Source organism: Haliotis cracherodii, unplaced genomic scaffold (genome assembly GCF_022045235.1).
Source record: "Haliotis cracherodii isolate W230 unplaced genomic scaffold, xgHalCrac1.p SCAF_15, whole genome shotgun sequence".
NCBI lineage: Eukaryota > Metazoa > Mollusca > Gastropoda > Lepetellida > Haliotidae > Haliotis > Haliotis cracherodii.
In genome coordinates this window covers 32,907,816-32,922,749 of record NW_027266270.1, presented here as the reverse complement: position 1 = coordinate 32,922,749, position 14,934 = coordinate 32,907,816, and the positions used below count along the sequence as shown (strand labels likewise).

The 14,934-nt window shown below is 40.3% G+C and overlaps 1 protein-coding gene across 1 annotated transcript in view; it reads left to right on the top strand.

The window, feature by feature from the left end:
• Window positions 1–226: 226 nt before the first annotated feature.
• The window catches only part of LOC139462061 (condensin-2 complex subunit D3-L-like), a 49,707-nt gene continuing 34,999 nt past the window's right edge, over window positions 227–14,934 (top strand). Inside the window, exons 1-14 of the mRNA XM_071243563.1 lie at window positions 227–290; window positions 2,023–2,187; window positions 2,932–3,017; window positions 3,941–4,016; window positions 4,760–4,837; window positions 5,574–5,695; window positions 6,148–6,261; window positions 7,968–8,095; window positions 9,452–9,494; window positions 10,584–10,640; window positions 11,607–11,725; window positions 12,858–12,969; window positions 13,199–13,285; window positions 13,683–13,752. Of these exons, the coding sequence (XP_071099664.1) occupies window positions 227–290; window positions 2,023–2,187; window positions 2,932–3,017; window positions 3,941–4,016; window positions 4,760–4,837; window positions 5,574–5,695; window positions 6,148–6,261; window positions 7,968–8,095; window positions 9,452–9,494; window positions 10,584–10,640; window positions 11,607–11,725; window positions 12,858–12,969; window positions 13,199–13,285; window positions 13,683–13,752 (1,321 nt within the window). The remainder of the gene's footprint in view (window positions 291–2,022; window positions 2,188–2,931; window positions 3,018–3,940; window positions 4,017–4,759; window positions 4,838–5,573; window positions 5,696–6,147; window positions 6,262–7,967; window positions 8,096–9,451; window positions 9,495–10,583; window positions 10,641–11,606; window positions 11,726–12,857; window positions 12,970–13,198; window positions 13,286–13,682; window positions 13,753–14,934) is intronic.

The window sequence follows — 14,934 nt, the reverse complement described above, 5'->3', positions numbered from 1 at the left end:
AGTGCCCGTTTTTAATCTGATATTTTACTGTTACGGTTAACGGAGAAGTTTACTCCAGTAGTATTAAATTCACAAATATACGGTGGCATTGACAGTTTTAGAATTAATTAGATGTATCACCTATTCATCAGAGTTAATATTAATTTTATCTATAAATCAACTTTCGTATTTAGTGTTCTTTTTAAACAATAGACGGAAGTGGGTGAAATAGCGGCAAAATTGAAAAATGGCGGATATTGTGCGGACTGTGGAAGTCGCTACTGCGCTTCCAATTACCCTGGTTTCCGAAGGTGATTACCAATGTATTCCCTCGAAATCATTTAAATTCGATGTACCTAGGATAAACTACATTTCCCATGTCGATACACGTTCCTATGTCCAGAATTTCATAGGATATGTTTCTCTCAAGTCCATGACAGCTTGTTTGTTGATAAAATTAATATTGACCAAACGTTGACAGATCATGAAGACATTTATACCTAACATGTATACGGAAATTTAACAGAATGTTTCTGAAATACATATGCACATTTGTTACAAATTGCGAACCAAAGTCACAAGGAACCCTGAATTTACCACTACACAGGTATCAGACACGTATTCTGATACTGTGCTGCAGGGGTTGTAGACCTAACACTTAGGTAGGAAAGGCTTCAAACTAGGCCTAGTAAGCATGCTAAGAGGAAAGACTTCCGGCCGCCGGTACCCCCCAATAAATGTTATATATAATTTACATATAGTGTGTTTCTTCCAAGTATATATATTTGGGGGTGGGGTGTGCGTGTGTGTGTGTGTGTTATGGGCGGAAGTCTTTCGTCTTGGATGCTGACTGTGGTTTCCTATATTTTCATGAAAATGTTCTGTTACTGGACTATATATAATGTAAAATACTTTGGCAAAGATGGCGAGTGAAATACCTTGTCTGTTTATATGGACCTACATTTAACAAAATCGTATGTAGCCAGGACTTGCTCCTTTCAAAAGTTAGCCCTTCTCCAAACTAACTGGCCTAAACCTAAATGTTCGTAACAACTGAGTTACCCAGGGGGACACCAACTTCTCACCCCTAAAATGTTATTTCCTGCACTCTGAGATTAAATCTTGGCTTCTCTTTGCCTCATTTTGTGGCGATTTTACGAGCCAATAAAGATGTTGTTGTTGTACAGAACATTCTAAAGTGACCGCCGGTTGTGTCGTTGAATGAGATGATCTTTGAATTAACCATTCACACAACTTCATCCCCCCAAATATTTTCTCATCAAACTTACATGATTCATGAGCAGTGTCCATTTAAAAAAATGAAATATAGACAGAGAAGGGGTGAATTTTGAATAGCCAGACGGGCCATCTACTTTATGTTACAGCAAGCTTTCTTAATTTTAACTGGGTCCTGAGTTTCAGTCAAATCACTATCCTGCTTCAGGGGCCTGTGGGGAAAAAGAAGTTTGTCACTGCAAAGTGTCTGACACCTCAGTCATTTAATGCCCAGTCAAAGACAAAGGAACCATATAATATATTTAAAGCTACAATTATTGGAGTTAACCTTTTCACACTTGCCTTTTTACATGAAATTGCTAAAGAAATATTTCTGTAGCACTTGCAGTCTGAACATCTAGAACTTGTGAATATTGTTAAACTCATCGGGCCAAGTGAGCATGCTGGGTGCGCATGGCCACAGTAGGGTTGGGGTGATACACCAACTGTTCAATATCATGTATCACAATACCTTGCTCACAATCCGATACGTATCTGTATCACGATACTTGCATGTCTTCTTATCTGAGATGCATAAGCCATCTTTTTCATAGACAGAATTGCCAAATACCTGGCACACTGATGATTTACAGTTGACAGTGTCAACATGGTCAAGTATGGCACAATGGATGATAATATTTACAACTGTCAATATTAACCATCGTGATCCACTGATACATTGATGTATGTTGCCACTATTAATGGCCAGTCATAATGTTTCTTCAATGTTTATCTTTAGTTGTAAAAAAACATGTAAACTCATTCCAGACTGGGTGAAGGGTGTGTGGGACAATGACTTCACCGAGATCGACGCCCTATCAGAGGACATCAGGGAAGAATTCCAGTCCAATAGTTATTTCACAAAACAGCTGGAGGAGTTCAAGTCACTTCTATCTGACTGGCTGGTGCAGAAAGAAGTCAACACAGGAGAGGGTAAGGCAGCCATTATATAAGTGAGCATGCTAAGTCATCATCCATATCTTACGATGCCATTCTTATAATCATTGCTGAAATATTTGTCAAATTCATACAAATGACCGCTTAGTTTTGGCATTAAACAACAAAAAACAAACACGACAGGCTTTAATTCCTTGTGTATATTACAGATTGTTTTACATGCATGGGTAAAATACCCACAACACCAAAAGCTTATCTAGAGCTCTGGTTATCACCAAATAATTTGAAAAACAACTTTTCATATTTTGGATGACAGTCAGTCATGACCACTGAAACTGAACCAGTCTAAAACCCTGTAGTTGCAGTATCTAACCCTGCTTATTCCCACTTATAGTGACCTGTTTCAACAAATATGCATACAAAGGACCCTTGCACAAGAATACCAATGACCCTTGAAGATCCGGGGTAGAATAGGTCTTCAGCAGCCCATGCCTGCGGTAAAAGGCGACTATGCTTGTCGTAAGAGGCGACAAACGGGATCGGGTGGTCAGGCTCGGTAGCTTGGTTGATGCATATCATCGTATCCCAATTGTGTGGATTGATGCTCATGATGTCAATCAATGGATTATCTGATCCAGACTCGATTGTTTACACAGAACGCCATCAAAAAGCTGGAATATTGCTGAGTGCGGCTTTGAACAACAAAAAAAACAAACAAAAGAATACCAACAAGATATTTCATTGATTTCTTCTGACAACAGATGTTACTCCAACTTACAGGTTTCTGGACTGTGCTGGTGGAGAATGATGTTTCCGTGAAGGCCATCATTGCTGTGTTGGGATATCTCATAGATAGTGGTTGTAAGGTATGAATCCACTGGTAACTAGGAGTAGTTGCAGTATATTCTTCAGATTGTGATTCAGTAAAAGTTCGATTGACATCTAAGATAACTTCTTTCAGTGGCATTTAGAAGTTGGTGTGATGAAGTAAGACAAGTTCTATGGATGAACAACTTCTTTATTACAATTAGTGCAACATTTCGGTGTAGATCCTAACACCTTTATCACTTGCTTGATAAAGGTGTTAGGATCTACACCGAAACGTTGCACTAATTGTAATGAAGAAGTTGTTCATCCATAGAACTTGTCTTACTTGACATCTAAGATGCCTCAATTGGATGTGCAGAGTTGCGTCCCTTGGGCACACTAGAAACCTGTGATTGTGGGTTTGAATCCCAGTTCGCCCTGGTTATGTTTCTGGCTCCATGCTCTTGCTCGTGGGTTTCATGAAAGTAGGAAGCACCTAAGACCTGCATCACTTCAGGTTTTCTCCCACATAAACATGATAAAACTGACACACAGCGTTGAACGCAACTCACTCACTCGATTGACTCCTGAGGTAACTTTCTTTGAAATTACGGGGTGTCTTTGTGTCCTTTCAGTTTTTAGTTATCCATCATGTCCATGGAAGTACAGTAAACTACAGTTATAACAAACTCAAAGGGACCATCAATTTTAGTTCGTTATATCCGTCAGTTCGTTTTAAGCGTGTTTGTTATGAACATTGTTTACTGTATTTGAATTTAGGGACTACCACAAATTTTAACTTTTCAATGTATAAGCATGATTAGGGTTATCAGGCCCTTAACTTTGATTCTTAATTTCATGGTTACATGAAGTAATGCTAAGCTGATACAGTATTTGAGGGATGATATGGATGATTCTCTCAGAATTGTTTTTTAAATGTCTGTTATATTATCCTGATTATCATGTCCTGTCACCTCCACAGTTAACATCCAACTCTGAACAGAGAGCAGCAGCCATCTTGTCTGCTGCCACCTATTTCAAGCTTGTCAGTGTGCCAGGTAAACAGTTTGTCGCTCTTGCAAGTTCCACCTCGGCTCTCTTCCTCAAAGTTGTCCTTGGGAAGGCTATTGTCAGATATGTTAAACTACAGCAGCCATTGTCATCACTATGCTTGTATCGTGATGACATTTTTATACCTCAGTTTATTGATGGACATGATGGACGATGTCTTGATAAGGTTTAAAATTTGTAGACAGCCAGACGATACCTTGAAGTCCAGACACGATTATTTAGAGACCACTGTCATATACATGATATAGCTGGTGCGGCGTCAGGCAACAAAACAACCCTTAACTTTGCTTTCCTGTGTAATCTGATTGGTCAGTATGAGGGACATAGTAGCGACATAACTTGCAATAGCCATGTTTATCACATTCAAAGGAAACTTCAGTTCCAAGGTTTAATTCAACTCTAAAATCCATCTAAAATGATACACTGAAAACTATCGATATTTATCTCAATAGTTGCTTGCAATATCAATAGTTATCGCAATAGTTTCTTTCAATATCAATAGTTATCTCAATAGTGATTTCCAGACCAATAGTCACCCCTAATTTTAGTTATTAGAATAATGAAGATAGTAAGCTCCTAGAAGTTTCGTGGTGTGATCGTTAATCCAGACAATAGAGACAAACTTAGCTAGGTTAGGTAGATCAACATATTAAACATTTGCTTTGAACTTGGACTAGGGGTTACAAACTGTTCCATGCAGTAGTGTTTCAAACTGTGTTTCTGTCACCAGGCAGCGGCGCCTTCAAGGTGTACAGTCCAGAGCTGTTCATCAAGGCTGTGGATGTCTTCAAGCTCTGGAATAAACTTGGTTAGTATTGTCTTCACTGTTCCTAGATCAGGGAGTTGGGTTGCCCAGTGGCTAAAGCACTTAAATATGTTAAAGGTCCAGGTTTGATTCCACACATGGTATGGTGTGTGAACAGTGAAGTCCATTTGTGCAATTGTGGTGTTCACTATTGTTATAGTGTTGAAATGTGACTAAGTGCGGCATTAAACCATATTCACTCACTCACTCTTTATCCAAAGATAAGAAAGGATGAGATACATGTATGTTAACTTAAGTATCCTATTTATATTTGTAAGCCACTATTTATTTTTGTTTCATCAATTTTCACATTGTAGTACATGATTATATAATTCCAGAAATACTTACAAAGGAAGATGCCAGAATTGTTTATTAATAACCTTGTATAAATACATACATGACATAAGCATGATACAAAGGATATAAAGGAGGGGTCTGAATTACTTCTTTTATTGTATTGTACAGGCCCTGGACTAGAACAAATTCCTGTGGGCTAGTAAAAATTTCCAAATTTCCTCATTGCCTTAACTTTACAAGGGCATTTTATCTTTACCCGTATTAGTAAAGGTTTTGTGTTTAGGTTTAACCCTGTTCTACAGGCCATGTTACATGTCTCTACATTTACAGTGTTGTTAGAAGTTGTCATGAATATGGTCAATGTCAGTCAATATGTAGTGTGCACTCTTTCCTTCTTCTTTTCAACTGCCCCCCTTCACCTAAATATGACGATGCATTCCAGGAACATGCAAAAGGAAACGAGCTTCGCCATCCGCATCAAGGAGCCAGAGCAGCCAAAGCAGCCAGAGGAGCAGGAAGGGGCGTGGCGCCAAGAGAGGCAGGAAGACTTCGGCAGAGAACACGGTCGGTCACCCGTGGTTGTTTTCAAAACTCATTCATAGAGTGTAGGATGTGTTGTTTAAACTTAAGATTATCAGTATGTTTTCGTGGGTATGATAGTTGGGAAGCCTTGTGGTTAAAGTATACACTTGTCATTTCCCAAAACACACATTCAACCACTTTTGTTTTATTTTTCATAAATTCACTCATCTGTATGAATACCTCAGTTTGATGTCTCACAATCGCTCTGTTTCATTTAAGTGATCTTTGATCTAAGGCAATCGTAACTACCACTGCATTAGTATACATCCTTTCCATTGTCAGGAAAAATAAGATAGTTGTGTGCACAGTCCTGCATGACACAAGGATGTTGACACTAGCCTGTGTTGTAGTAGCTTCCGAACGTCTCCCACAAACATCTGTAAAATGTAAGACCTGATCTTTGTATTGTATCATGGATTGTAATATAACTTCAGCACTTCAACATCTCTGAGTTCCCTGATGACGATGAGGAGGAGGGGGTGGAAGAGGAGGAGTTGACACCGAGGGAGGTGGCTCGCTTCCACGCCATGATGAAGGACCTGCTTCAGGTCAGTCGATGATGTCTGGTTGGGTCATATCAGGTCATATCACACCCTGGTGCCATGTTGGGTCATATCAGATCATATCACACCCTGGTGTCATGTTGGGTCATATCAGATCATATCACACCCTGGTGTCATGTTGAATCACATCACACCCTGGTGTCTTGATGAGTCACATCACACCCTGGTGTCTTGTTGGGTCACATCATACCCTGATGTCATGTTGGGTCATATCAGATCATATCACACCCTGGTGTCATGTTGGATCACATCACACCCTGGTGTCATGTTGGGTCACATCAAACCCTGGTGTCATGTTGGGTCATGTCAGACCCTGGTGTCTTGATGAGTCACATCACACCCTGGTGTCATATTGGGTCATATCACACCCTGGTGTAATGTTGGGTCATATCAGATCACATCACACCCTGGTGTCATGTTGGGTCATATCACACTCTGGTGTCATGTTGGGTCACATCACACTCTGGTGTCTTCATGAGTCACATCACACCCTGGTGTCATGTTTGGTCACATCATACCCTGGTGTCATGTTGGGTCATATCACACCCTGGTGTCATGTTGGGTCATATCACACCCTGGTGTCATGTTGGGTCATATCACACCCTGGTGTCTTGATGAGTCACATCACACCCTGGTGTCATGTTGGGTCATATCACACCCTGGTGTCTTGATGAGTCACATCACACTCTGGTGTCTTGATGAGTCACATCACACCCTGGTGTCATGTTGGGTCACATCACACCCTGGTGTCATGTTGGGTCATATCCCACTCTGGTGTCATGTTGGGTCACATCACACCCTGGTGTCATGTTGGGTCATATCACACTCTGGTGTCTTCATGAGTCACATCACACCCTGGTGTCATATCACACCCTGGTGTCATGTTGGGTCACATCACACTCTGGTGTCTTCATGAGTCACATCATACCCTGGTGTCATGTTGGGTCATATCACACACTGGTGTCATGTTGGGTCATATCACACCCTGGTGTCATGTTGGGTCATATCACACCCTGGTGTCATGTTGGGTCATATCACACCCTGGTGTCTTGATGAGTCACATCACACCCTGGTGTCATGTTGGGTCATATCACACCCTGGTGTCTTGATGAGTCACATCACACTCTGGTGTCTTGATGAGTCACATCACACCCTGGTGTCATGTTGGGTGATATCACACCCTGGTGTCATGTTGGGTCATATCACACTCTGGTGTCATGTTGGGTCACATCACACTCTGGTGTCATGTTGGGTCATATCACACCCTGGTGTCTTGATGAGTCACATCACACCCTGGTGTCATGTTGGGTCATATCACACCCTGGTGTCTTGATGAGTCACATCACACTCTGGTGTCTTGATGAGTCACATCACACCCTGGTGTCATGTTGGGTGATATCACACCCTGGTGTCATGTTGGGTCATATCCCACTCTGGTGTCATGTTGGGTCACATCACACTCTGGTGTCATGTTGGGTCATATCACACCCTGGTGTCTTGATGAGTCACATCACACCATGACTGCATGTTTGGTCACATCACAACATGTCTGGTCACGAGACTACTGTGATGAAAATGAACTACTGTTCAGAACAATGTTAAACACAGCTATTGTTGAATATTATTATTACACATTGATATTACACAGAAAAGAAATTCCAGATGCATGACAATATTTTATTATGTCCCAGGACCTTGTTGCTCTACTGGAGACATTCTCTCTCAAGTCCTCTGAGTCGACAGCCCATCACACCATAATGGTTCTGGCAGAAATATCTCGGATGGACGGGGATCTCATCACCACACAGTTTGGCAGCTGGTAAGATATCCTTGATTACCTCAGCTTTCATATCTCCATAGACCGCCTCCGTGGTCTAGTGGTAGAGCCCCCTCCTGGAGAGCGGAAGGTCGGGGGTTTCTATCTCCGGCTGCGCAATACCAAAAGATGCTAAAAGATGGTACTTGTTGTTACCCTGTCTGGCGCTCGGCATTAAGGGGCTAAAACAATGACTGGTTGGCTCTGAGTCGGTGTACTGTGTCTGACTGGGGTATCCATGTGAAACTGTGGTGTATCTCAGTGTGCTAGCACTATAAACATGATAAATAGGCATCAGTTTGGACTAGTACAAGTGGCCACACACACAGGTGCATGCACATCGCTACATAACTGCAATAATCTTGGACGCGTCGTTAAACCCCATTTCACTTCACCTCATCTCTCCATGATAAATAACTGGGACCCATTTGCCTCCATAGCACCCTGAGGGGATTCTGAATTAAAATAGGTCCACTTATCACAGAAATCATGTGTTCATCGTGTAGGTCGACCGGCATGACAATGTGCCTGACCCAGATTGTTGGGAGGCGACTATAGTGATGCTAGCTGTGTTCAGGTGTATTGTTTTTTTTCCAAGCTGGAAACATTTGTTTAGGCATGTTTCCACTTTGGATCAAAAGAAGAATGAGAAATGAAAAAAGGATAAGTATACAAATACACAATTTATTGTAAAATTTACCATTCTGCTCAAGTTCATATCAGGGTTTTACACGATGCACAAATGTAGAGAACTGATGGAGAAAAACAATTATACTGTGTCCTGTGTAACACATAATAACAGTTATAACATACTTCAGCGCATCAAGAGCAGTTATGGGTGTCTGTTATTTCACCCATCAATCATGACCACTGTAAAGTAATTATCTAAACGTACACTACACCATTTCATTACTTTACAGGACTCTCATATTTCCTGCAAGGACCCTTAAAATTAATTACTCGGGGTCCCCTGAACCCCCCCTTTTGTAAGTCAAGGTAAAATCCTGCATATCTTAGATTAGTGCACATGTGTTGACCTGACCTGTGAAGATCCGGTGTGGATTAGGTCTTCAACAACCCATGCTTGCCGTAAAAGGTGACTATGCCTGTCAAAAGAGGCAACTAATGGGATTGGGTGGTCAGGCTCGCTGACTTGGTTGATGCATGTCATCATATCCCAATTGCATGGATCGATGCTCATGATGTCAATCACTGGATTGTCTGGTCCAGACTTGATTATTTACAGACTGCCGTCATATAGCTGGAGTATTGCTGAGTGCGGCGTTAAACAACAAACCAACCAACCAACATGTGTTGACCTAGTTTTCCTATTTTTCTGCTCACTGTCATGTGTTACAGGCCCAGACCAAATCACATGTCTCCTGCTTGCTTGGCGTACAAGGTAAGACATTTCTCATTAAATATTCCATCACCATTACATTACACGTTTCATGGGTAAACTGAGACCTGTCTATAACTCACAGAAATAGTGACTATAAAACGCTACAAATTGAGACAAAACCACAGAGCAGCCGTATGTATTCACAGGGGATGGAAGAACGTAGTGTATACAAACTGAAGTATTGATCATGATCAAATGACAGGGATGAGAATCTTCCGCAATTTTTAGAGACCACAAATTTGTTCAAATCTGATGGCTTCCCCCATAAACACCCCCAAATTATGGACCACGCTCCATTGCAAAAACGTTTCCATTCTCCTCCCTGAAACTATTTTTAGTCCTCACTACCTTTCATCTCTCAATTTCTTTCGGCTTTTATGTACAAGGTAAATTGGGAGCACACATCATCTCAACAGTCGTGTTCCCGTACTATTTTCTAAAATATATATTCTAAGATTCAGCTGTGAGTGTGAGTCAAATGTTGACCAACCATCTAACAATCACATACTAAATGTTTATACACAGTGTTTATGTTCCCGAGAGACTTCATTCCTCTAAACCTGCATCCTCTATAACTCCAGGGGTTGCAGTTCAGTAAACGTACACAACCCCTGGACCCATCTGTGTGGTTCTCACAATCTCAAATTTTTACCCGTCCTTGATTTCCTTTAGCCAAGTTGATTGGCTACACTACTTGGTATAACAGACCAATCAGAATGCGAGATACAAACCAGTCTCAATTTTGGCTTGGCGATATCAAGAATATAGCGGCCAGTCCCACTGACTACAATAGTGTTTGTGAGCAATTCAATGTTGGAAAAACTGACTGACACACAAATTATTAATGGAAAGGATGTCTTCGTGTCCATCAAAACTTGCAGTGGCTTTGGTTTCTAGGCAATACGAGTTACACCTCACCCATTTTCTTTTTCTGTATCTCGACGTTTGATTGGTCGTTAAAATGTTGATGAAAATCAAGGGCGGGAAATTTAAGATTGAGAGAACCACAGGGGTTAGTGTAGGTAACTGGAGATATAGAGGATAAACTTCCAGTTGCTTGTTTCCATGCCAACTGATTTCTTTCTTCAGGGTCTGACTGCCATATGCTCTCCTCTCCACGGTCATGTTGTTTCCATGACAACAGCAGTAAGTACATCACTTTACTAGTAGGCTTAATAAATGGGCCATCCTAGATTATCCAGTGAATCTTATGTCCATTCTGTTATACACATCCCTGACACATTTGCTACCATATCTTCGTTTTGAGACGTTTTGGATGGCACAAGGCTAAATATAGTTGTTGACATGGTTGACTGAATTTCGTTCCGATTTCCCTCTAAGTTAGTTGTTTTTTGTAAGGGGGCCAATCGGCTCCAAACATAAATATGTAATAATTAAACATATAAAAGTCAGAAGAAATGCCGCCATTAGTGACTTGCAGTGTAACCATGGAGTTTTATTGTTATTGTCATAAAATATAATATCACATGACTAACCTTGGGTCTGGTTAGTCCTGTGGGTAACGGGGTCCTACTCAGTACTGGTACCCACCCAAGTTACCTGTCCCTGTCCTAGTGTTTAAACATGGAAACCATGGTAGCAAGACTTCAGTTGACAATGGTTGAGGAGATACAATGGGTTTGATACAATGGGTGCCCTGCAGACATGGAAGTTTGCTATAAAATTGTGGCCATTGAGGATTTCCTATTGCTAACATTTTGTTATTTAAAAAGAAAACAGTGTGAAATAAAACCAAACATGGTCAGATGTGATAGAAACATTTTGATGTTTACATCTGGGCCTTGCACATGTGCAGTCACATTTCCTGTGAAGGATAGGTTTATCCTCACAACTAATAGACATGTTGGCAATGAAGAGGACATCTGTTGAAAATTTAAAAGATTTTACAATGATTGGCAGCCAGAACAGGAATATATGGCTATGGTGTAATAGAGTTAGTAGTCTTAGCTAGTACACAATGATAACTATTGTTTTACATTTTGTTATTTATAAAGAAACTGTAAGGTATCCAAAAGTTTCCTCTTTTGATGGATTAAGCTCACATTCAGGATGTGTGATTTAAGGCATAGTTTTGACATCGACGTGTTCCAGACATTCAAGTACCTGCTGCAGAATGTTCTGATGTTGATCGGCAACAACAAGTCTGTCATAGCTCAGAACATCCCTCGGCCTGTTGTCAACACCAGGGACAATGCGGTCAAGTTCATACGGTATGTTCCGATGACTTCAACTGTGCTAGTTAGTAAATAATTTCAAATTACTTGTCTGCGAAAAGGAAGGTTTGAAAGTGAGCATGTCCACAAATATCATCATACTTTTAAATATGCCTCGAATATGGTGTTTCAAATTTTGCAGGGCTTTATCTAGGATTCCAAACTAGGCACTCTTGGCAAGCAAATTGGGACAAAATCATGATATTGTTTATAATTTGTTGATTTTAATGTTCATATTTTTGAAAACTCTGAGAAATTGGGAAATTTGTTATTTAAATTTTTACTATCAAATGCTGCGATTATTGGTCTCTGAGCAGGCCCAGAGAAATCTGTTTGGTGTGAACTTTTTTATGTTTTCTATGTACTTGTACTACACTTATGAGTTTGTTAGCAAAGGCAGGGTAAAAACAATCACTTTCCTTGGCACAATTATTTTCTTTTGTGCAGAGTTTTTGGCAACTGACATGCAAAATGTCTGTTGTTTGATGCCACACTCAGCAATATTCCAGCTCTATGACAGCGGCCTGTTAAGTCTTGGTCAGACAATCCAGTGATTGATCATGATCAGAGTGTGGTGACACACAATCCAAAGGATCAACCAAGACACTGTGCCAGACTACCTCATCCATTAGCGGCCTCTAATATCAAGCAAAGGTTGCTGAGGACTTATTCTAATCCTGAATCTCCTCTGTGCACCCCCAATTCCACAAAAATGTCTTTCGACATCATCAGCCTTAAGGCTAAAAACAATAATAGTCTTGGTTCTCTGGCACCGCCTGCATCATCATAAAGTCTGCTGCATGTTTTGTTTTTATTTCCATTTTCAAAAAAATATAAAAATCCTAATACCTAAACATAATGCGATACAATATAGCACACAGTTACTTCCCTTTACATACTCACTGCTTTACTGTGCATGGCATGTTATGTCAATGGCAGTAATAGGACTTTGAATGCTTGTTAATGTAAGGAGGTCATTTCTGAGGTTGATGGTACATAACTGTTTATTTGGTTACATACTAGTTTGAGCAAGCAAGGAAAAGGGAAAAAAACACCACCCGCCCACCTAAGAACCAATTCTTTTATTTTTTTAAGCCTAACATGGAGCTAAACAATAATAATGTTGCAGGTTCTTGATCAAAGAAGGAGATGAGAGAGTTATCTCCCCTACAACACATCTCTTACAGCATCTATGTACAAAGGTTCCTGATAAGACAGAATACAGGACCAAAGTTGCACAGGTATGTTTTCATTACTATAACATTAACACAAGACTTTTATTTGTAATTTCTACCCAATCTCATTAAAATCAGACCTTAGTTTTCGCTACCGCTAAACAAAGATCTGAAGACAGCATGTATGATGTTGTGGCACTAAGGTTTATGTGATAAACTTTGCTTGGGAGTGGTACGGCAGCTGTGAGATAAGTCCCGAGGTGTTATAGGGAGGTTTTTTGGTTTTGTGTTCCAGACAGTAGTGTCTCTTTTCGAGGATCTGCCTGACGAGGCGTATGTGAAAATGATGGAGTGGATGAAGAGACTCAGCAAACATCAAAAAGTGAGACTTGTTGTTTAAGTATTTTTAATTAAAATAAAGTAAGGCCGTATCAGAAACAGTTGATTCTCTTTGTAATAATAAAAAAGAAAAGATGCAGGTATTAAGTATGGAAAGTGAATGAAAATACTTGTTCGTGGTTTACCATACTGCATTTGTCTTTTTTCGCCCAGTGTTACATTTTGTTTTGTCAATGTATTGCTTAGATGCACTTACAACTGACACGTTTCGAGGTGGGTTGGATGCTAGTTCATCAGAATTTCACCTGACGGTCGTCCAATGGTGTTGTCAGATCTTCACGCCGAGAGGTGTATCCGAGAAAAGGATGTGATTTTTATGATATTTGGAGTTGGTGAGCTATGTAAGTGATGATGATGATGATGAGGATTATTCCCTTCAGATAAACAACCGAGTGATGTCCCTGGACGTCGTTGCCCTCTTGCTGGCGGCTCCCCAGAGACAGCTGAAGGGTGAGTGTGACAGCATGGATAGAAGAGTTGCTGGAATGCTGCCATATACATGGCAAACACTTCAGAATTGATCCTTTGCATTAAGGCCATTTTAAATGTATAAACACGGGTCGGCCTGTCGTAACAAAACAAACAAAACAAAAGTCTTCAGAATATACCAACTTTTGATGAATGAAATACATTATAACTAGTACTTGTAGCAGTATCATGATTGGTACATGTTGTTTAATGAGTCCTGCGTTAGGTTTTATACCACGAGCCAGAGGCTCTTACTGACATGCTTTAATCTGTCTTTGTAAAAGAACTGAAACAAATTCAAAATTGTTACAAAACAGCTGTTCAATTGAGTTGAGGTTAACATTGGCCATGTCATGTGACTTTCATTGATGTGGAAAAAGCATGCATCGTTTTGCAGAAATAAACTTGCAGTCTGTCTTCTTCATGGCGGGGTATAAAGATATATTCTCTGCTTAGAAATTTCTTTCCCTCCCAGCCTGGATACATAGTATCAAGATCATGTGAACCAATTAGATGTCATCATTCTGAAATGATAAATGATTATGATAACTTGAAAACTGTAAAAAAAAATTCATCCAAACTTGGTAAATGTATTAACAAGGGGATGAACTGGAGCCTTTTGCTATTGCAGGGCTGGGATTTGTCATCTTCTGATGACAATTGTTTAATGTCAGCAAGGAACATTCACATTTTCTCATTAGTTTCATTCTTAGTTACTTATCCTGCATTACTCCTTAATGCATTCACTGCTTACCTTACGACAACAAAAAGACAGCGCTCAGCTATGGTCTTGGGTGAAGAAATAAAGATGTTTGCGCTTTTCACTCCTGTTTTTTGCATGGACCATCACCGCCGTCATGTGACCTTGTTTACAAGTCACCTTCCTCAAATTACTGAACTCTTACCGCGCTCTTTTTGTTGTCATAAGGTAAAAAATATTTAGATTTTACTAAATTTACAGTGATCCGTAAAAATCTGAGGTCAAATAGGTCTTCATCAACACGTGCTTGCCGTGAAAGGCGACTATGCTTGTCCTAAGAGGCGACTAGCGGGATCGGATGGTCAAGCTAGCTGGACCCGTGAAGATTCCGGGGTAGAATAGGTCTTCAGCAACCCATACTTGCCGTAAAAGGTGACTATGCTTGTCGTAAAAGGCGACTAGCG